Source organism: Lepidochelys kempii, chromosome 7 (genome assembly GCF_965140265.1).
Source record: "Lepidochelys kempii isolate rLepKem1 chromosome 7, rLepKem1.hap2, whole genome shotgun sequence".
Lineage (NCBI taxonomy): Eukaryota > Metazoa > Chordata > Testudines > Cheloniidae > Lepidochelys > Lepidochelys kempii.
The window spans coordinates 113158728-113181686 of NC_133262.1; the positions used below are offsets into that span (position 1 = coordinate 113158728).

Here is a 22959-nt window from a genome sequence, read left to right on the forward strand (position 1 = left end):
ACAGAGGCACCTGCTTTTTCCTTTCCCTGGGGATGCTCAACCCCTGCTCAGCCCCAGAACCCACCCCCACTCCACCTCTTCCCCCAAGGCCCCCCCACCTATTTCTGCCCCCAGTCCATCCCCACCTTGCCTCTTCCGCTGTACCCAGTGCCTCCTGCATGCCACAGGACTGCCTGTGGGTGCTAAGCACCCACTAATTTTTTCATGAGGGAGTATCAACTGAGATGGATAGGTGCGAGACTGAAGTGTGGGATATGTTGGCCAGACCGTACAAGAGCTTGAAGCCATAGGACAAAGAATCATGAAGACCACCTAAAAATAGCTGATTCAAGATGCTGAAGGAGGACATGCAGAAAGCTGGTGTCAGCAGTAACTGTAATTCTTCCAGATATGTATCTCTGTGGGTGAAATGATCAATCTCTGGCCAACCCCCATCTCTGGAATATGTCCTGGAGGAACTGAGTATCCAAATCCCATTTGGAGTCATGGGAGAAGTGTCTGCTGAGGGCATCAGCAACGGTGTTCTGGATGCCTGGAAGGTAGGCTCTGAAATTTGGATGTGGATTGACTATAAGCCAGTTCCAGAGCTTTATAGCTTCAGTGCATCAGGAGGTGGACCTTGCTCCTCTCTGCTTGTTCATGTAAAACATGCAGGACACGTTGTCCGTCATGATTCTCATCACTGGGAGGAAATGGAGCCAAGCATTCCTGACCATCCTGAGCTCCAACAGGTTGATGTGGAGACGGGTCTTATAGGTCAACCATCTGCCCTGAATCATGAGGGTACCTACATGGGATGCATTAGTCAAAGTTACTGACAGTGTTGGGCGGCAGAAAGGAACACCTGCACAGATGTGCAGTCGCTCCTTCCACCAATTCAGGGAGTTCTTTACATGCAAGAGGACTGCCAAGATGTCCAAGGCATCTCTGGTAGGAGAACAAGCAATTTTCAACCAACCTTAGAAACAGCAGAGGTGTAAATTTGCATGACTGGTAACAAAGGTACATGCTGCCATGTAACCAAAGATCTTAAAAGACAATTCCTTCTTGATGTCTTAGGGCTTCCCTGAATCAACCTAACCAGTCCTGAAAGTTTCACAAATCCGTCTAAAGGGAGGTACATTCTGGCTGTCACCAAGTCCAAGTACACACTATGAACTGAATTCCCTGCACTGGTACTAACAGATTTCTTTACTATTAGCTGTAGGACCAACTCTTGGAATGGAGCAAGAGCCTTCTGAATGGGAGACAATATTGCCTCAAAAGAGCATCCTTTGAGAAACCAGTCATTGAGGTACAGGAAGATGAGAATCAATTCCTGTAGAAAACAAGTGGCCACTACTGCTAGAACCTTCAAGAACACCCTTGGAGCCAAACAGAGACCGAAGAGAAGCACTCTGACCTGGAAATGATCTTGGCCCACAGAAAATCGTAGGTATTTCCCATGTGATGGGTGATTGGCTATATTGAAGAAGGCATCCTGGAGGACAAGGGACAAAAAACAAACAAAATCTCCTTCCTCTAGAGCAGGAATTATAGTTACGAGAGTTACCATCCTGAATTTTGGGGGCGTCACAAACTTGTTTCGCTGTCTTAGATCTAAGACTGGCCTCCAACTTCCATCCTTTTTCAATAGAACACTTTGCCCCTATAAAGGGAAGGAACCAGTTCTATCACTCCTAGACAGAGGAGAAAGTTCACCACTTGCCTTAGCAGAAACTCATGAGAGGGGTCCCTTAAGAGGGACAGGAAAGGAGCAGCTGGAAGGGAGGGACTTTCAGACTGGATAGTGTAACCTGAAGTTATGATCTCCAATACTCATTGGTCCCTGGTGATCCACTTCCAAGTCTGGTGGAAATGGACAATGTGGTCCCCCAAAGGAGGGAGGTGGGCTAAAGGGTGCAACTGTAAAATCAGAGGAACACGAGCATTCGAACCCTTGACCAACCCATCAAAGATGCTGTTTACATTATGCCTGTGTGGTCACAGAGGGTGGTTGTGTGACCATCCTCTTCTCAAATCTGTCTCTCTTTCTGGGGATTGTGCAGGGTCTTTTGTACTCCAAGAACTGAGCAGGGCATAATTACTGGGCAGTCAGTGACCTACTGAAATGCTTCTTGCTCAAAGATGTATAAATGCCCAAGGAACATAGGATGGCCCTGGAGTCCTTAAAGAAGAACAGGGAGTCATTCATAGTCTCCAAGAAGAGTTTGTGACCAAAAGGGAGGTCCTCTCTTGTATTTTGGACCTCTCTCAGTTATGCCCTGAGCATAATTATCAACAGAGAGATCACAGAATCATAGAATATCAGGGTTGGAAGGGACCTCAGGAAGTTATCTAGTCCAAGCCCCTGCTCAAAGAAGGACCAATCCCCAACTACATCATCCCAGCCAGGGCTTTGTCAAGCCTGACCTTAAAAACCCCAAAAGGAAGGAGATTCCACCACCTCCCTAGGTAACGCATTCCAGTGCTTCACCACCCTCCTAGTGAAAAAGTTTTTCTTAATATCCAACCTAAACCTTCCCCACTGCAACTTGAGACCATTACTCCTTGTTCTGTCATCTGCTGCCACTGAGAACAGTCTAGATCCATCCTCTTTGGAACCCCCTTTCAGGGAGTTGAAAGCAGCTATCAAATCCCCCCTCATTCTTCTCTTCCGCAGACTAAACAACCCCAGTTCCCTCAGCCTCTCCTCGTAAGTCATGTGTTCCAGTCCCTTAATCATTTTTGTTGCCCTCCACTGGACGCTTTCCAATTTTTCCACATCCTTCTTGTAGTGTGGGGTCCAAAACTGGACACAGTACTCCAGATGAGGCCTCACCAACATCGAATAGAGGGGAATGATCACGTCCCTCCATCTGCTGGCAATGCCCCTACTTATACAGCCCAAAATGCCATTTGCCTTCGTGGCAACAAAGGCACACTGTTAACTCATATCCAGCTTCTCGTCCACTGTAACCTCTAGGTCCTTTTCTGCAGAACTTCTGCCTAGCCATTCGGTTCCTAGTCTGTAGATGGAGCAATATCTGCAGCACCTAAGGATGCATAAAGAGCTGTTCTGGCCAATAGCTGACCCTCAGGAACAATAGATTAGAATTGTTCCCTGAAGTCCTGTGGCAGATGTTCAATAAAAGCTACTAGCCTGCTGCAATTAATAAAGTTATAATTAGCCATGGCTGCCTGATAATTTGTGATCTGAAATAGCAAGGTTGCTGACAAGTAAAACTTTTGTCCAAGGAGGTCCAGTCGCTTTTGGTCCTTGTCATCGGGGGTAGCCCCTAAAAAGTGTGATTTACCCCGCTCATTCACAGAATCCACCATTAGGGAGTTGGTGGGGATGGAAAAACAAAAAATCACAGTCCTTCTGGGACACATCACAATTCTTGTCAACCCTTCTGCACATTGGTGGAATAGCGGCTGGTGTCTGCCTTTCCATTTTAGCCAGATCCAACAGAGCCTCATTAATAGGTAACACTACTCTGAAGGATGTTGCTGACTGCAAAATGTCAAACAGCCTCTGCTGCTGGTCTCTGACTTCCTCCATTGGGATCTGCAGAGTGTCTACTACCCTTCTAATGAGGTCATGGAATTGTAGGAATTCATCGGTGAAGTGAGCTGTAGCTCACAAAAGCTCATGCTCAAATAAATTGGTTAGTCTCTAAGGTGCCACAAGTACTCCTTTTCTTTTTGCGAATACAGACTAACACGGCTGTTACTCTGAAACCTAAGTTAAGAAGGATGACTGCACCAATGGCTGAGTGGAATGCTTCAACGTCAATGACAGGGCCAAGCTAGATGGTACCTCATGCTTCCCCTTACTAGTGGAGGGTACAGATGCCCTGTAGTAGCAATGTTTTCTCTCCTTGGAGCTCTGGGCTTTGCAGGCCCACTGGTACCAAAGAATACCCTTGGAGACTAAGGATGCAACCTGGTCTTTTCTAGAGCTGGCTCAGTAAAGAGTCCAACCTCCTCTTTTTCAAGAGTCTTCCCGGAGTGTTCCAAATGTTTCCCATAAGAAGGGTAAACATGTCCCGAGTTAGATGGAATTCTGGGTCCACCTGGGGTCAGATGTACAGAGGGGGTGGGGGGGGTCTCCACATCTAGCTCAAAGGGTGGAATGTTCCATTGCCAACAATCCGAGCTTTATATCCCTGTTCTTCCTAGCCCTGGTTTTAAGGGCTAAACAAAGAGAGCACTTTTGGGAGATATGGGACTCTCCCACTCAACAGACACACTTGGAGTGTCTGTTGCTTACTGGTATAGCCTTTCAGCAGGAGAGGCGACATTTGCTGCCTGGAGAACCAGGCATACCCCACCAGGAGAAGAAACCTCCAGGGAAAAAAGAGCAGGGGGAAAACAGCCCTCTCACCTAAATTAACTAACTAATTATGCTAACAACAACCTAAACTAAACTAACTTCACAGAAGGAAAGAGAAAGGCCAAGTACGCTCAAGGTGGAGATGCTAGTGTTCCATCTGGGGGCAAGGCAGTAGAGAAGGAACTGAGGATAGTTGTCCACATCTTTCCTAAAGTATTGTGCCCAGAACTGAACACCTCACAAGTGCCAAGTAGACCAGGACAATTATCTCCTGTGTGTTATATACAATACTCCCATTATACACCTCAATCATATTAGCCTGTTTTACAACTGCATCACACTGAGGACTCTCATTCAATTTGTGATCCACTGTAAGTCCCAGATCCTTTTCAGCAGGTTACCACCTAGCCAATTATTCTCCATTTTGTAGTTGTACATTTGATTTTTCTTCCTAAGTGAGTACTTCGCACTTATCTTTGTTGAATTTCATCTTGTTGATTTCAGACCAACTTTCTAATTTGTCAAGGTCCTTTTGAATTCTAAACCTGTCCTCCAAAGTGCTAGCAACCCCTTCCAGTTTGGTGTCATTTACAAATATTATAAGTATACTCTCCACTCAACTATTCATTAGACTCACCTTCCCAGATTGACAATGAACCATTGATAACTATTCTTTCAGCATGATCTTTCAACCAATTGTGACAAACCCTGTTGGCAATTACTTATCACTCTGTTATCCTCTAGGTACTCTCAAATTGTTTAATAATTTGTTCCAGTATCTTTTCGGGTATTGTAGATCAGCCAGTCTCACTTTAGTTCTCTGCGTCCTCTTCATTACCATTTTTAAAGATAGATACCATGTTTGCCCTTCTCCAGTGCTCTGGAACCCATCCTCTAGGAGTTCTCAAAGATAATTGCTAATGGTTACAAGATTGCTTCAGCTAGCTCTTTGAGTGCCGTAGGATGAATTTCAGACTTGAGTACTTATAACTTATTTAACTTCTAAGACTCCAAACTTGAGTACTTCTAACTTTTCTAAATATTCTTCAACCTGTTTTTTCCCTCTTTTGGTCTGTGGGTTCAAATACCTCAGCATCCTTTGTGTCATCAGTTATCTCTCCTTCCAAGCCAAATAGAGGACCTACACTACCTTCCTTTGCCACTCTCTTGCTCCTAATATATTTAAAGAACCTCTTCTTAATGCCTTTTATGTCCCTTGCTAGGTGTAACTCATTTTGTGCCGTAGCCTTTCTGATTTTGCCCTACATGGTTGTGCTTTTTTTTTTTTTTTTTTTTTTGCATTCCTCTTTAGCCCGTTTCCACTTTCTGTAGGATTCCTTTTTGATTTTCAGATCATTAAAGAGCTCCTGATTAAGCCATATTAGACTCTTACTATTCTTAACTTTTTTCGCATCAGGATAGTTTGCAGTTGTGTCTTTAGTATTGTCTCCTTGACAAACTGCCAGCTGTCCTTAACTCCTTTATGAGATTAGATTTTCCTCCCAAGGGGGCCTTACCTACCAGTTCTCTGAGTTTGTTAAAGTCTTCTTTAAATCTAAAAAGCAGAAGGCAATCTGTTATCAATCCAAACAAATCTCTGTTGTTTTTAAATAACTCCAGAAGAGACTTATTCAGAAATTTCCTTAGACATAAAGAGCTTTTTAAAACTTCGGCTAAAGCAAAACACTATTATAATATTCACCTTGAGACTCACATTGAGATTCTTAGGAAGTTTATGAGGTATCACTAACCTAAAGAGAAATAAATTTCCCTGTGGACTTGCCCAGAAAAGCTTTATGGTGCAAGTTAGTAAAACAATCCACACAAAACTCCCCTCCTGTGATTTATAGGTTCCCAAAAAGCCATAACTCTAAGAATAGCAAGAAAGGGCAAAAGGAAGTTCCTTTGCTCCTGCAATGAGTCCAAAGGCAATCACATCACCTCCAGAGCAAAGACATATAGCCACACATTCACACAATGAAAAACTGAGTGCACAAAACATCATGATTTTTAAACACACAATTTATTCTATTTGAACAGAAATTACTTTTTTCTCAGGTATAGCTAATTTTCTCTATCCTAAGCAGGGGTGTGTGCAGGAATTAAAATTTGACTGCTTTTGGAAGTACACATTCGGTGTCCCCACCATGGCCCCGGAGGAGCTCGGTCTCTCTGCCGTGGTCCCGGGGCTGGAGGAGTTTTGTGCCCCACCAATTACTGGGGCAGGGGGTGGGGGGTGTCATTCCCCTGCTTGCTGACCTCCCCCCACCCCCAGTCCACACCCCTGATCCTAAGGAGGGCACTCAAGCAGGGAGGATTGGTGTATTTTTCTGAGAAAGAGTGAGAGTGCATGCACACTTCATATCAACTGGATTTGTGATAAACAGCTGAACAATACAGTGCTCAAATAAGAAGCCAAGGGAATCCCCAGATAACACCAATTAAGAAGCACATGCTAATGTCAGTAACTAGACTTTCGAATGGTTCCTGATCCGAAACCTACAGAAGTCAGGGCTTTAGTTCTAAAATGGATGTGTGTACCAGAATCCCATATCTGATGACTACAATTTATAGAAAGATCCTAAGGGATAGAAATTGGGTCACTAAGGGTATGTCTACACTACCCACCGGATCAGCAGGCGGGGATCGATTTATCATGTCTAATCTAGACACGATAAATCAACCCCCTAAGCGCTCTCCCGTCAACTCCTGTACTCCAGTGCTGCGAGAGGAACAGGCAGAGTCGATGGGGGAGCGTCAGCAGTTGACTCACCGCAGTGAAGACACCACTGTAAGTCAATCTAAGTACATCTACTTCAGCTACGTTATTCACGTAGCTGAAGTTGCATAACTTAGATCGATCCTCCACCCAGCACAGACCAGGGCTAAGAGTTTAACTCAAGATGATCTAAGTGAGGTCAATTTTATATCAGACCTGTTTATTTCAGTGTGAGTGTGCCAAGTGTTGAAAAAGAGTTTATGTTAAAACCACCAAGAGCCAGTGTCTGAAGAGAATATAGCATCCACCCATAGGTGCTGGAACTAGGGGTGCTACCGCACTCCCTGGCTTGAAGTAGTAATAACCAAATACACAGTTTCTGCCTTCAGCACCTCCATTATACAAATTATTTCAATACCACAGCATCTGCCCCTCAGTGAAAGCAGCACAATGTCAAATTCAAGAGTAGTCTGAATTTTGGAAATAGGCAGAGAGAGGAAAAGGTATATTATATTTTCTTTTTACAAGGTCAGAAACCTTTCTTTGTAACCAATTTCCTTTCTGAGCAGGATATTAGAGGGTTCTACATAAATATATCTATCACTTGTCATGCCTTCTAACTTTGGAGCCTGCAGCTACTGAGTTCCAAAAAGCAAGTCATGCTTAGTGCAAACCACCAGCTGAAATTTCATGGTTAAAAATGATTTCAATGCTGCAACGCTATAGATAAATATTGGAATTGCCAAGAAACTGGGGGAAAATTGCCACAGAATTCATTGACTGTTTGTGGGGGACAAAAATAAGAGGTACTGAGGTGAAACAAAACACGAGGATTATCTGCTGAAATTGAACGATTACAACATACAGGGCACATCCTAAAAACCACTGCTTGTGTGAATAACCCTTCCTCAGACAAGTAGTCTCATTGATGTCAATGGGTTTTTATAATAAGACCTTATATTGCTACAATTATATATTAGTTTTAATTCAATAATGGAATATATTTTTTATTAAAACACCAACTTTCCCATTAATATTTTCTATAATTGGCAGACAAGTTAATATCTCTGAAAGGAAATTTACTAAGTTGAGATTAATTCTGAACCATAATAACTGCCAGCAGTACAAAATATATTTCTCCCACACAGAGTTTATAACCATGGATTGAAGTTTTGGGTTGTTTTTTTTTTTAAAACTTGCTTAGTTGTAGATAGTAGTCTGTTTTACTAATCCTCTACAAATATAACCCTAACATAGTAAAGAACCTGTAAAATGGAAAGAAGTCATGAATTTTTACTCTAATGCCAGCAATAAACTATCCAATAAACACTGAAACTTTCATTTGCATTGCTAAGTGAGGCAAGACGTCCCCACTACTACCACTTCATAATCAAACCAAACAACACCACATCTTAGTTACTTTAAAATTTACAAAACATGAAGTTTGGTATTTCCCCTCTAATCTTAATTCTTAGAATATATATATTATATTCAAAGTACTGTTAAACATTAATGATCATGCTGAAAACTACAGTAATTATAATGATTTATGTTTCTTATTTTACTTTGTGTTTTTCTTAAAACAGGTCTTCAATAGAAGGCATTCATTCTTGGAAGTTTTTTCAATGGATTTTGCCTTCAATAATTCAGTGTTATAGAGTAACTAGTGACTATTACTATTTTATGCAAACAAATAGTCACGATTTAGGAGTCAATTAAAATTGACTAGCCTTATCTTGTCTTGTGATGATCTAGTAAGCATCCCTGATTCATATTCAAAGAGGTGTAGAGGAATACCTAGCTTGGAAGACAGAGACTACAATTTTAGGATAGTCATAAGCAGCTGCATCAGAAATATCAACATGGATAGACTGTATTGTGGTGGTCCTCCTCCCATTCTCATTCCCTTCTGGACATATTCGATATTGCTAGAAAAGATGTCAATATGGTCCTCAGAAATCATGCCAGGAATATAGTGGAAGCATTCTGTCTCTGTGATATAGACAGGTTGAGAGGCTTTGTGGATAGACACCCCAATTAAGCAAAACAATTAAGCTCATGCTTAAAACTTTAAGCATGTGAATAATCCCATTGAAGTAAAAAAGACTACTTCAATGCTTGAAGTTAAGCATGTGACACCTTAGTACTAGATTAAGCCAAAACTGAAGTCCTGCATTAACTGTGCATTATTAGACTAAAACCGTGCTTCTTGTGATTAGCTGAAAACTGGTGAACTATTTCAAATTGGCCAAGCACAACAGACGACTTATTCCCTACCCAAAACAGCTTACATAAATTTATGCAGTTATGTACTCAGTCTCTCTCTCTCTTCCCCCCCACACACACAAAATGAAACAAAATTCAAAGAAATTGTCTCAATATAAAAATATCACTTTGAACCTTTACATGTCTGAAGCTGCTGATAAAAGTTCTTAACACTCTCAATCTAGTAACCACAAACATAACTGTGACTGTCTTGTTAACAGAATTGTTAGGGATTCAGTTGAGTACCACCGAAAAGAAGGAAGAATGTGAAGCAAAAAACTCTTCACATTCCTGTTTTCATTAAATAATTAATGTGCATAATTAGCTGTATTCTTAAAGATTATCAGAAGGGGCATTTTAATATGTTATTCTAACTATTAAAATAAAATGTTGTGTGAAGTCTATAAAATGAAATATTAAGTTATTTAGCATTATCTTATATTTGTTTATACTTAGACGGGAACAAGTTTATCTGTGTCTAAACTATAAAATAATCCAGAAGCATAGCTAAATTTAGTGAAACCACAACAGAAGTTGCTGTGATTTACAGAAGTTGTGACTGATTTTATTTTCTATGGTAGCTGCCATTATACTCTTTACAACTGCTATTGTAAGTAATATTAATCAGAATAGTTATTAAATGTTGAAATTAAGAATGGGAAATACTACAGTAACATTAATTCTTGTAAGGGCAAAAATTTCAGGATTGCTAAGGTGATTACTGTATACTGTGGTACTTATTAAACCTTCCTTTCAATAAACTTACGTCTGAGAAAATGATAACCCTTACACACGATCATAACTCAATATATGTAAAATTGCTGGTTCTTACCCTTGCCTTACTTTGAGTACCTCAACCATGACTGTGATCACGCCCGGTCTACTGCAATGTTCCCAAAATAGGAACCAAACTCCACTAATTTAAAAATAACTGATTTTACATACATTAAAAGAAAGAGGAGCTACTGGGATCAAAAATTAAAGAACAGCAGAAGAGGTTTATGAGCTTGCCAAATATATTTTATTCTTCTAAATCTAACAAGTTTGTTATTGCTTAAAAATCAAGAAACAAAGCATCAATACAGGGCAAAAAGTATTTAAAGGAACTCACTGATATAGTACTCTTGCACACTACTTGTGTAACCATATACTGCAGAGTATCCAAAAATGATGATCATGACAACATCTCTGCTTTCCAACTCTACTATATGCGCTGAGTGACCCTCCACAGCATACTGTTGGCCATGTATAAGTACTGCAGGAATTTTGGTACTCCATGTTTGACTGTTTATGCTGAATATCCACAGCTCATCAGTGACATTCCCATTATTTGTTTCAACTTTGCCTCCATACATGTAGATGTCTTCCTATTAAAATTAGAGAAAAAAGTGACGTTAAAGAAGATCACATCCAAACTGCATTATTGCTACAGTGTATATAAGAATGTAAATGAACAACCTCTTATAAATACTTAAACAAAGGCTATGTTCATCAGCTAATTATCAGCCCTGCTTCCAGACACAGCCCCTTGAGCTTAAGCAACAATGATGTTAAAAAGAATATTTCACCAGAACGAATCCTCATAGAGTGAAAAAATAAGACAAAAATCAATTTCAAATATGGATATTTAAAGGATAAATTTTAAAGTTCTAGGCACTTGTCACACTCATTAGAGCTCTCTCTTCAGAGTTCTGAAAGATTTTTAAATGATTCCTTTTTGAAATGTGTACAGAGATTCCAACTTTCTTTCCTATCCCCTGCAGCATAATCTAAGGCTTTGGCTACACTACAACCTGGGGGGTTGATTCATAGACCTACTCATGCGAATTCTCATCTGAGCGAGCATGCTAAAAATAGCAGTGTAACTACAGAAGCACAGGCAGTGTAAAGTACAGAAGTACAGGTTAGCTGCCCTGAGTATATAACCCCGGGGTTCAGGCGGGACAGCTAGTCTATGCCACCACCGCCACTGCCTGCACAACTGCAACCACCCCACTATTTTTTGGCATGCTAGTCAGATGCTCACTAGAGAGTTACGTTTGAGTTGAGGTTGTTCGGGAAGTTAATGCTGGTTTAACTGGTGATCTTTCTGACTTGAGCCACTTCGATGCTAAGCTGATGATTATTTTTGTGACATTTTTACAGATGCAAAGTAAACTTCTTCATATTAGAGATACATTTGGAACATAAGTACAAATCTTTAAAAACATTTGTGTAATGAAAGTATGTATTACAGAGCATTAGCTTTTATTTGCAAATACCATGTATTAACATTTCAATTTTTTACTACAAGTTGATCTATTATTTATCCAGAAACAACATACACAGCTCAACCCAACAACTGTTAGAGAGTTTATGAACTATCTAACCACCAGTAATAATTAAACTGAATTTAGGTTTCATCAATACACATTTATAACCCACTAAGAAAATAAAGTTTTCTGTAACATTTGTGGTCAGGGTTTTCTATGGAGATACTACAAAATCAGGTTTTCTAAATTACATATTATTCCCGTGAAGACTGATTTACAACTCAGAGTAAAACAGCAAAGGAAAGAAATGCTTTTAAAAAAAGTCCAGTACACAATCACCTAAGGAAATAATACTGATTATACCTGTATGGGAAGTGAGAAGAAATCGTTGCCAGTTGCCGAATTACACAGTAATTGATTTATTTATTGCACAGTATGAAGAACTATCAGATTGAAAATAGATTTTACTATAATGGATTGCATGCAAAAGTACATTTATATAAAATCCTCACATTTTCCTATTTGCACCACCAAGCCCCATTCCATCCTCTCTCTCATTTTTGGTAAATACTGTATTGGACAATATATTTTTTAAAAATTCTAAAAATAAATGCACAGCTTCAACAAAACAAATTTTGCATAAGCTTTCATGAGCTACAGCTTCATCCGATGAAGTGAGCTGTAGGTCACGAAAGCTTATGCTCAAATAAATGTGTTAGTCTCTAAGGTGCCACAAGTACTCCTTTTCTTTTTGCGAATAAAGACTAAACACGGCTGCTACTCAGAAACCCATCATTATGTTAAACTTGGATGTCTAGATGGAAATCAAGGGCTGGGATGCTTAAAGGAAGCTGTATTTGGCTTCTTGGTGATCAGTATGGTATTACAAAAGCTGTTTGGTTACCAGTTTGGTGAATGTAATTATAGAATAAAACACCAGTTTGGGGAATTATCTGACCTAATCCTTGCAGTTTGCCCTGAGCAAGCATTCTCAGTGTGGCCCCTCCAGGGACCAGGCACAACTGTATTGCATCTTCTGTAAAATGCTGTACTCTTTAAAAGCACTGTACCTGTAAATGAATGCTGGAGTCTAAGATAAGACACAAAGTCCATCAATGTGAAAACTATGTGGAGGGGCAAAATTAGTTCTATTGTGTAGTAAATGTCTTAATATTTAAAACTGTTGTATGCAGTGTTATTGTAGCTGTGTCCGTCCCAGGATATTAGAGAGACAAGGTGGGTGAGATAATATCTTTTGACCTGAGGAAGAATTTCTGTATAGCTCAAAAGTTTTGTTTCTCTCAGCAACAGAAGTTGGTCCAAAAAAAGGTATCACCTTGTCTCTCTAATATCGTGGGACCAACACGGCTACAACACTGCATAGAACTAAATTATTAAAATAATGTAAAAAAGCTTAAAATTTGAAAAACTAAACATGACTAGAGATCATGAAAAAGAAATCTAAGGTGGATTGGTTTGCCATCAACTGAGCTTACTCTAAATTATACTTGTTCAAACCAGCATCTATTTTATTCTGTGAGTATGTAAAGGAAGACTCAATCTTCAGTAAACAGAGAAATTCAATATTAGCATGAACTGTTGCCAGATATCAACTTGTTGGCAGAATGACAGTTCTCAGTTCTCTCTGGAGCCTGAATTTCTCCTGTCTGGCTATCTATAATGAAATGACAGTGAGAGGAGGAGCCATATTAAATAATAGCTACTGTTAGTTAAAGTCTGTGTTAAAAATTCTTCAGTACCTCCATACTTGCTCCAATATGATGACTGAGAATTCTTGAAGGAAATCTCCCTGTAGAAATTAAATTATACCATACTTAAAACTCTGGGACTGATAGTACAGCAATTGAGATGGTATATATACACAGAATTTAGTATTTGTCACTTAGCTTTTGAGCAACGTGGAAATTCTTATAAAACAGACTACTGAATCTTCTCAGAGTAATAGATGTCCCTTGACTAAGAAGAAATAAGATGCTGAATCTTTTCTCAGGAGTACATGGGGGACAAAACGGTCCAAGTAAAAATGCTAGAAGGATGGAATTAATTATTCTGTTAGGGACTGATTATTTTCTTAAGAAAACATTCATGTTGGCATCCATGGAACACAAGATGATGATAATATCACTGCAGCCTATATGCTTCAAAGGTAAACAAACTCATCCAGAATACCAGTCTGAAGATTGCCAATAGACATTTACAGTCCCTCAGGCATGACGACTGCAATCTGATGTCTAATTTTAAATGCATCTATGATCGAATTATTAGGTGGCAGGTCTTTTCTGTTCTTGTTGACAGTACGCAAGCCTCACATTTAAAATATTTCTCTAGAAGTAGTAGTGATTACTAACTCTTTTTCGACCTTTCACATATAAAAAGGTAAAACTGATCCTGTTGTCCACAAGTCATATTTCACTTTTACATTGGTTGTCGTCTTAGAGTAAGAGCACAATTTGTGTCTCAGATTTTATATTATACTCCCATGTATCCTATTGCGCTGTTAAGGCAATTTTCTTGCTTCATAATTTCAACCAATGGGATAAATAACAAAAAATCCATTTTGCAGACAGTACTTCAGTACTGGAATGAAAGCATGCTTCCCTAACAGAAGAAATGGAACGTACAGTGTAATATTGTGCTTAACTAAACCATGTATTGTGAAGTAGTTATGTGGTTAAGAAAAGGTCCAATGAATTTGTTAGTAGATACATACTAGCAAATCTTTAAAAGTACACCTTCACAAGTGTCTACATATGTGTATCAAGGGTGTTTACTGAAGACAAAATTCCCAATTAAAAGTCTCTAATTAACATGCATCCTCATTTTACATGTGTAGCAATAAAGGAATGTACTATTGGTAATTCCGCTAGAATTGGATTAGCTTTCAAAATGTAAGACAGCTTTCAAAATCATGAACCCATGTAAATTGGCACATTTTGGCAATAGTAGCCTTCTCTGGTAGAATTCACAGTTCTCTTTTCTCTCTCTACAGGTACCTCTCCCTTAGCAGCATATATTTTCCACAGGCTACCAAGCTATGAGAGAATAGTACAGCAGGGTGGGAACCATATACAGCTGGCAATGCAGATTTATGCCTGCATAAGAAATATGTAACTTTTAGAGTGGGACTTTCAAAAGCACACTATATTGGCCTAATGCTTCTCCCACTGAAGTCTATGATAGAATATCCCATTGTCCCAGACACGGCAGGGAAAAAGGCAAGACACCAGGAACTGTGGTTTAACAAAGCCATAACTTCATTAACTTAACATCTGGGAAATTCTGGCAGTAACTCCTCCACTGCAGGTCAACATTCCTTCCATAAGCCATGCCACCAGGGGGAGGGCAGCCCTGAGCCCCTCCTTCCCCCTCCAAACTTTTAACCTGGTACTGGTACAATTTCTGGCACCACACTGCCCTCTCTTTGTACAAAGGTTGAGGGTATAGGGAAATGGGGTTGTGGCCCCTCACTGTAGTAGACATTAGGAGCCCTAGCTTCACATACCCCTAGCTTCTTTAAGGGATCACCTCCCCTAATCTTGATTGCAATTCTAGTTTATCAGGAATCCAGAACTCCCTATTAAGTGAGTGCCTACATTGGACACTTGCCAAGTTGGAACAACCAGAACTCATTGTGACCTAATTTACCCACTTGGTCCCTGGGCTGATAAGAGAAAGCCAAAAAAAAAACCCACCACCACCCAGGCAATCTGGCAATGAGGGGAAAATTCCTTCCTAGCTCCCAAAAAGGCAACTAACGTGATGCCTACAGAAAGAGTCAAACTTAGTGCTACTCTAATTTCCAAAGTGTGCATGGATGTGTTGGGGACTGGGGTGCCCCAGACAAGGTCCATGGATTTTCTCTCTCCTACTGGCCCAAAAAAAGTCTCTCCACCTTAGAGGTAATTGAGAAAGTAGGGAGAGGGGGAGAGAAACTATTAACTTCAGTGATGCAGAGTTAGGCCGAAACAGAGCACTTCTGAAAATCCCACCCCTACTCTTTACAAATCCTCTAGTTATTAAATGTTGCATTTGTTATGATCTCTAATATTCGACAAAGAAAGGGAACGGACTTTCCTCCAAAAATCAATATATTACACAGAAATCAAAAATATTCAGAAATTCATGAAATAGAAAACATATTTCAATACAGAAATTAACACATTTTAATACAATTCCTACAAACTAAACTGTCATATTACACACAAAATGCAAATGAAATTGACTTTTTTATTCTGAAATACCATGACTATAGTTAAGAAAAACAGTTGAGTAATGAATAAACTAAATCTCAAGAAATATCGACTCTTAAAAAAATAAGTTGCCCATGTCATCAACATTTTAATTTGGACACAATATTAAGTACTTGAGGTATTACCTATTTAAAACAATTTAAATTCCCCCAAAAGATAGGAAAGTGACAGATAAATCGAAATTAGTTTCATGGAACAAATAGTTACAACATTACTTTAATATTTTGGCAAAGCACAAACCAACATTTCAAAAGAAAATTCTTATTTATTTAATACTCAGTTGGACAGTACTTGGACAGTAGGTGTATTTTGATTCAACAGCATGGCTACTGACAGTATATGTACAATCTATATCACATAACTCTTAGAAGAGAAGTAACAGAAACTTTTGAATTTTCCACCATTGTATTATACCAATTTTCCCATATTCTCTAACAAGCATGAATATGATCTAAAAACTTTTAGCAGCCAAGAAAACCATAGATAGGATATCTTGTTTTATATCTGCATTTAAAATGATCACTGTGGGATGTTATGAAATACACTATCATAAATCTCAGCACAAAGTAATATTTCCTGACATCACATCAATTACTTTTTACTGGATGAAAAATTACTCCATCAGAAAAATGTGCACCACCATTCTGGGACACTAGCTGATGTGTACCTAAGATACCTATTAAACATATTTTGTAGATTCTAGAGATTTCAGTTATTGACATAAAATGTAAATTAATTACTTTCATTAGAGACACAGTGATAGTTTTAACATTCTTCCTAGTCACATATGAAAGCACTTCACATTTGTTTTATTCTGTTTTTTTTTTAATTTTCAAATTCGCGGGTGAGTAATTGACTTAATATTTTAAAAATGTGGTTTTGCTACACCTCTCCTAAGAAATAATTTTACTTCACTATGCCCTACCCTTCCTAAGCAGTAAGGAAGGATCAGGAAAAAGCAATGTGACTTTTGTCAGATATTTTCTGCATCACGACATGGAGACATTAGAGAGAGACAAATGACTATAAAGACAAAAATGACAATTATATAACTCTCCTAACTTTGTACTGCGCTCAGCAGACCTTACATTGATGAATGACAGATGAATGGAGAAACAAAGTATTTTTTAAAGTGTCAGTTACCAAGTAAAGTTGTACAGTCTGTTATTAGCTCTTGTTATTTCCTCTGCCATCACAATGAAATGGCACAAAGGTTAGTGTGCTGGGATGGCAAGTGGAAGAGGAAATAAGAAACTTTGTCCTCCTTAGAACTCCCTTTGCTAGGCAAGTTACCAAGAGGTTACAGAATTTAAACTAAATGTTTTAGTTGATGTCATTCACAGAGCTTGCTTCACATTACAGAAGACCAATTATTACCTAAAAATGAGTATACCTGTCTCTCCATAATAATTAAGTATTAAGCCTCTATTCCAGTAGTTTTAAAAGCTTTTGAGGATTTCAGTAAATAAACAAAATGGTTGGGGTTTTTTTGGAATCTGACCTTTTAATTGAAAATAAAGTTGTCATATTGAAATGCATTCAAAAATAATAAAACACTGCTTGTCTATAGTTCTGGAAGACAGAATTTTGTTTTCAGGACCAGATATGTTAAGTCTTCTGTTTTGACCAGGAGAAGATTATTTTTAGCTGTCTTTTCCTGTTGGCCTTTCTCTGTAGGCTGTATATTTATGAATAAGCAAGGCCACTCTCCACCTAACCTCTATGATTAGGCTCCCAGCCAAGAGGACTCTGATATAGAGATGAAGTCTAGAGAGTATAGTTCTCCAATCCACCTGTGACCATAAACTCAGTACAGTGACTGCGATACTAGTCAATACTCTAACCATCTCTGCCTGACCACAGAGGCCTATAAACAGGAGTCCACAGCCAGGTCCAGAGTCCTCTTTTTCCAGCCAGGGAGTAGCAGGCAGAGGCAACCACAGTGTTCCCCCTACTATGTCTATCCAGACAGAAATGAACAGCCAGACACTAGGGTCTCAATCATCTAGGGGCCAGAAGCCCAGCCAGAACATCTATTTCCCCAAGCTACCCCTGAAAACACATTCACAACAGTCCTGGACATACCAGGGCAGATTCTAGACTGCATCTGGAATAATGGGCTCTCACAAACTGGTTACATCTCTGTGATTCTTTGCCCCAGACCTGGTTTAAATTAAAGCTCCTGCCAGCTGGCTAGCAACCCCACGGGACTAAATAGCAACTGTGGATGGCCAGAGCACAGTAGCTCTCCAACATGCCCCATGCACAAGCAACACTGACTTTCTAACCACAGAACACTCTCCCATGCTTAGGAGCTTGCATGTGGTTTCCACTCCCTTTTGCACCACTTGGTCAGCAAAAAACAAATGGAATGGGGCAGAGAATCTGTACATATTTTCCTCCAAAATGCCACTGTGGGCTTGATCCCCTCAAGCTGTTCTAGTATAACTATTCTGATTTGTTAGCTGTTCCACAAGTCTAAAATGCTGACAGCTGGAAAAAAATAAGAACACACAAGCCAGGTGTTAACCATGTAATGTGAACAAGCAGGGAACATGTGAACTGTTTCACCTAACAATTCAATTGATTCTAAGAAGTTCACCTGATCAGTAACAGTTTCAGAGCAGTTAGATCATAGAGATGATTGAGGATGACCCACGGAAATTACTATACAGCATGCTTCTTCTGCAGATGGGTTTGAGGCCTTTTCCTGGACACACCAGGAAAGACATCATGATATAGCAAGCCCACAAGACAACATATTAAAAAAAGATTGTACATAGGTTGCACAATACCTCAAAAGGAAAACACCTATGCATAAGACTAGATTTCTTTGATGGTACTGGCATGTGCTGCAGTGTCATTTATGTCTGAGTAAACACTAGAGGGTATGTCCACACTGCAATCAGGGGGTGTGACTGCAGCTTGATAGCTCAAGTAACAATTGCAGTGAAGCCACAGCAATACAGGCAGCCGTCTAGGCTAGCCCTGCCCACTTGGGAACCCTGGTACGTACTTGAGTAGCAGCTGCCCACGCTGCTGCAGCTTCACTGCTCTTACTACTCAAGGTAGCTATGATCTAGCTAGAGAAAAAACTAGCTCAGATATGTACCTGAGCTACAATCACACCTCTAGGTTGCATGGTAGACATACCCTGAGATCTATGTCTCATTCTGGTCTCTCACTGAACCAGCTTGGTACAGATGACCAATTAATTTTGTGTCTTGCACAAATTGGTGTTTGGATGGGTGCCACCTGGATAAGATTTCTGAAAAACAGGCCTGAGTTAATATTGGTAGGTTGGGAAAAAACAACTAGTAGGACTGGCAAAGGTGATATCAGTTCCCTTAATCAAGGGAGACTGCCCATCTTTTGTAACTCAGACTCTGCACTTGGGGATCTGACCTGATCCTCAGTTGCTTCTGGATATCGAAAAAGCTGTGGTGGCCAAGGATGCCTTTTATCATTATCTACTCTTGGCTAAGATTTTTCTTCCAGATTCACATTGTTATCCATCCTTCACCACCTCTCACTGGATTACAGCAATACACTCTATATGGGGCTGCATCTTAAGGCCATTCAAACACCAGCTATTGCAGAGTGTGGCTGCTTGCTTACCGAACAATGTGTGTCATCAGTAAGGCTAAGATGTTGTCATGGATATTTTTAGTAGAAGTCATGGATAGGTCACATGCAATAAAGAAAAATTCACAGAAGCTGTGACCAGTCTGTGACTTTTACTAAAAATATCGACACAAAACGGGGATCTGTGGGTCTCCACACCACCTGCCACAGAGCAGCTTCAGGGCAACAGGGATCTCCAGGGCCCCCCACCACGAGTTGGGTGTTGGAGTTCCAGGGTCCCTGCCCCCCACAGCTGGGAGCTGCAGGAGGACCCCTGCAGTAACTGGGAGCAGCGGGGGTACCCCTGCCGCCCACAGCAGCGGGGAGTTGTGGGGTCCCCACACCACCCACAGCTCTGGGGATCCCCCAGCTGCCTGTGGCAGCAGGGAGCTCTGGGGTTCCCCTGCCGCCGGGAGCTGCAGGGTTCCCCCACCACCTGCAGCTCCAGTGGCTCCCGCTGCCTGTGAGTGGAGGTACCCTGCAGTTCCCTACCGCTTCAGGATGAAGTCACAGATTCCATGACTTCCATGAGCTCAGTGACTATATCGTAGCCTTAGTCATCAGATGCTCTCCACATGCTACCAGGTTGCCGCCCTACATATGTCCTGAATTGGCACCTGTGTCAGAATGGTGGCAGAGGAGGCTTGAGACCTTGTAGAGTGCACCGTCAGATTAGCCAGGGGTGGAACATTCGCAAGTGTGTAGCATGTGTTGATACACAAAGTGATCAATGAGGAGATTCTCTGTGCTGAAACAGGGAGGCCTCTCATCCTTTCTGCAATAGCTGGGCGGATCTGCTGAATGGTTTGGTCCTTTGTAAACAGAACACCAGGGCACGCCATACATCTAAGGAGCAAAGCCATTGTTCCTCTCTGCTCGCATGTGGTTTAGTATAGAACACAGTCAGAAAAACTGATTGACTGCAATGGAACTGAGACACTACTTTCAGGAGAAACGAAAGGTGTGGGCATAGCTGAACTCGTTGGGAGCACCAGATAGAGAATCTCTTCCATTTAACCAGGTAAGTTGCCCTGGGAGATGGTTTTCTATTGCCCATCAGGACTTCTTGGACTTGCTCTGAACAAGATTGCTCGTCTGGATTCAACCATGGAGCTTTCAGGCTATCAGGTGCAGTGATGGGAGCATTCATCCATAATCCCTGGATATTAAGCCTGCATGCAATGGGAGCTGGAGAGCCATCTCCACCGATATGGTCAGGAGAGAGAAGAACAAGTGCTGTCTGGGCCATGCCAGAGCTATGAGGATGACTTGGGCTCGGCCCTGTTTGATCTTCATCAGCACCTTGTGAATGAGTGGGATGGGTGGGAACACACGGTGCAGATTCTGAGTCCAAGGTAACAGGAATGAATCTCTGAAGGATCCCTGGCCATGGCACTTGAGGGCACAGAATGGTGACATTTCCTGTTGGATTGAATGGTGAACAGGTCTGCCAGGGGCGTCTCCACCTTCAGAAGAAATCTCTCCCAATATCTGGACAGAGAGACCACTCATGTGAGAAGAGAAAGACCTGCTGAGGCAATATTCCAGCCTATTCTGGACCCTGGGAAGATGGGAAGCTTCTAGCATGCTGTCGTGATCAACACAGAACATCCAAAGACTGTCCACTTCCTGACAGAGTGGAGAAAAACGTGCCCCCTCTCTGCTTGTTCATGTAAAACATGGCCGTTGTGTTGTCTAAGGACTAAGATAGATTTCCCTGCCATATGAGAGAGAAACGCACTGCCCTGAGCTCCCTGACATTGATATGCTACACTCTGATGCCCAGCAAGAGAAATTATTCCACTTTGCCTGGTAAGTCGCTCTGGAGGAGGGCTTTCTACTTTCCAAGAGAACCTGCTGTACCTGACTAGAGCAGACCTGCTCCTCTGGGTTCAGCCACGCAACAGCCAAGCTGTGAGGTGGAGAGAGGGAAGGTTTGAGTGCAGGAGACAACCGTGATCCTGTGAGAGTAGGTCTGGGCAGCTGGGCCACAGAACAGCCATGGCCAGATGCTCGCACATGCAAAACCAACACTGGTGAGGCCAAACTGGGGCAATCAATGACTCGTGCCTTGGCCCTCTTGATTTTCGACAGGACTCTGCTGATAAGTGGAATCAGCTGGAATGCATACATCAGGTCTCACACCCATGACAGGAGAAAGACCTTGGAAAGGGCGCCCTTGCTGAGGCCTTGGAGAGAGCAGAACTGATGACACTATGTTCTGTCTGGTGGCAAATAGGTCCAACTGGGGAGCCCCCCACTTCTTGAAGAGTGCTTGGATGACCTCCAAGTAGAGCGACCATTTGTCGTGAGAGAAGGACCTACTGAGGCAAACCGACCACGGGTCCTAAAAGGTAGCCAGCCAGTCAGGCAGCGGCACAGACAGCTGCAGCGGCACAGGAGCTAGCAAACAGAGCTGTAAACAGGGGAGTCTGAGTGGGAGTTTCAAAAGGGAGTTTGTCTTGTGGTGCTTGTTTAGGGTTTGTTTTTGCTGTGGGTGGTGGTGTTTTGGTGTGGTTTGTGTTTCCCAGACTAACAGGATTTAGGTGGGAAGGCTATGACAGATACAGAGGCAGCAGTGGGAGTGACTCATGTCGTGGAAGACACAATGAAGATGACTGAATGTGGAAGCTGCGGTATGTACATGATCCTGGAGGGGATACCTGGTAAGAGTTTTGTCTGCATGAAATACCATCTGATAGAGCTGATGGAGGAAAAGATCCGAGGTTTGAAGATGCAGGTGGAAAGTCTGGCTGAGTTTAGGAAGGGGTTTGAGCAGATTATGGAGCAAAGACATGAGGTATCTGAAGGGAAAAGCTCAGACTTGCAGATGGAAGCAGAACTGGGGAATTCTGAGGGGAGACTGGGTGAGAAAAAGTGATCAGTGGAAGCATGTGACTAAAAGAACCAGGCAGAGGAAAAGACGGGCTAGTGAAGGAGAAATAGAGCTCAAGAATAGGTTTGCAGAGTTGGAAAATGAGGAAGGGGCTCAGCAGGTAACCACTGAAGGTGGAAGGGCAAGGAAGAAGAGAAGAGCGGCTAGCCCTATAGGAAAAGGGGAAGAGTTAATGGAGACTACACCAAGTATGAGCCCCAGGAGGATACAGGATGGGTTGAAGAGGATTACAAGGGAGAACAGGAATGGAAAGAACTTGCAGCCAGAGGGAACAGGGGATAGACTGGAGAATAGCACCGTCACCAGGAAAAGGCAGGTCTATGTGATAGGGGACTCTTTACTGAGAAGAATAGACAGGCCTGTAACCAGAGCTGACCCAGAGAATAGAAGGGTATGCTGCCTTCCAGGTGCTAAGATACGAGATGTAGACCTGAGGTTGAAAAGGATCCTAAAGGGAGCAGGAAAGAATCCCTTAATTATCCTTCATGTGGGAACAAATGATATGGCTAGATTCTCGCTGGAAAGTATTAAGGGAGACAATGATATGGCTAGATTCTCGCTGGAAAGTATTAAGGGAGACTATGCTAGGCTGGGGAAGACGCTTAAGGAAATCG

The 22959-nt window shown here is 41.4% G+C and overlaps 1 protein-coding gene across 12 annotated transcripts in view; it reads right to left on the reverse strand.

The window, feature by feature from the left end:
* The window catches only part of ATRNL1 (attractin like 1), a 1081427-nt gene that overhangs the window by 905189 nt on the left and 153279 nt on the right, over window positions 1-22959 (reverse strand). For all 12 annotated transcript variants that reach the window (XM_073354269.1, XM_073354267.1, XM_073354264.1 and 9 more), the window contains exon 9: window positions 10414-10669. In XM_073354269.1, the coding sequence (XP_073210370.1) occupies window positions 10414-10669 (256 nt within the window). The remainder of the gene's footprint in view (window positions 1-10413; window positions 10670-22959) is intronic.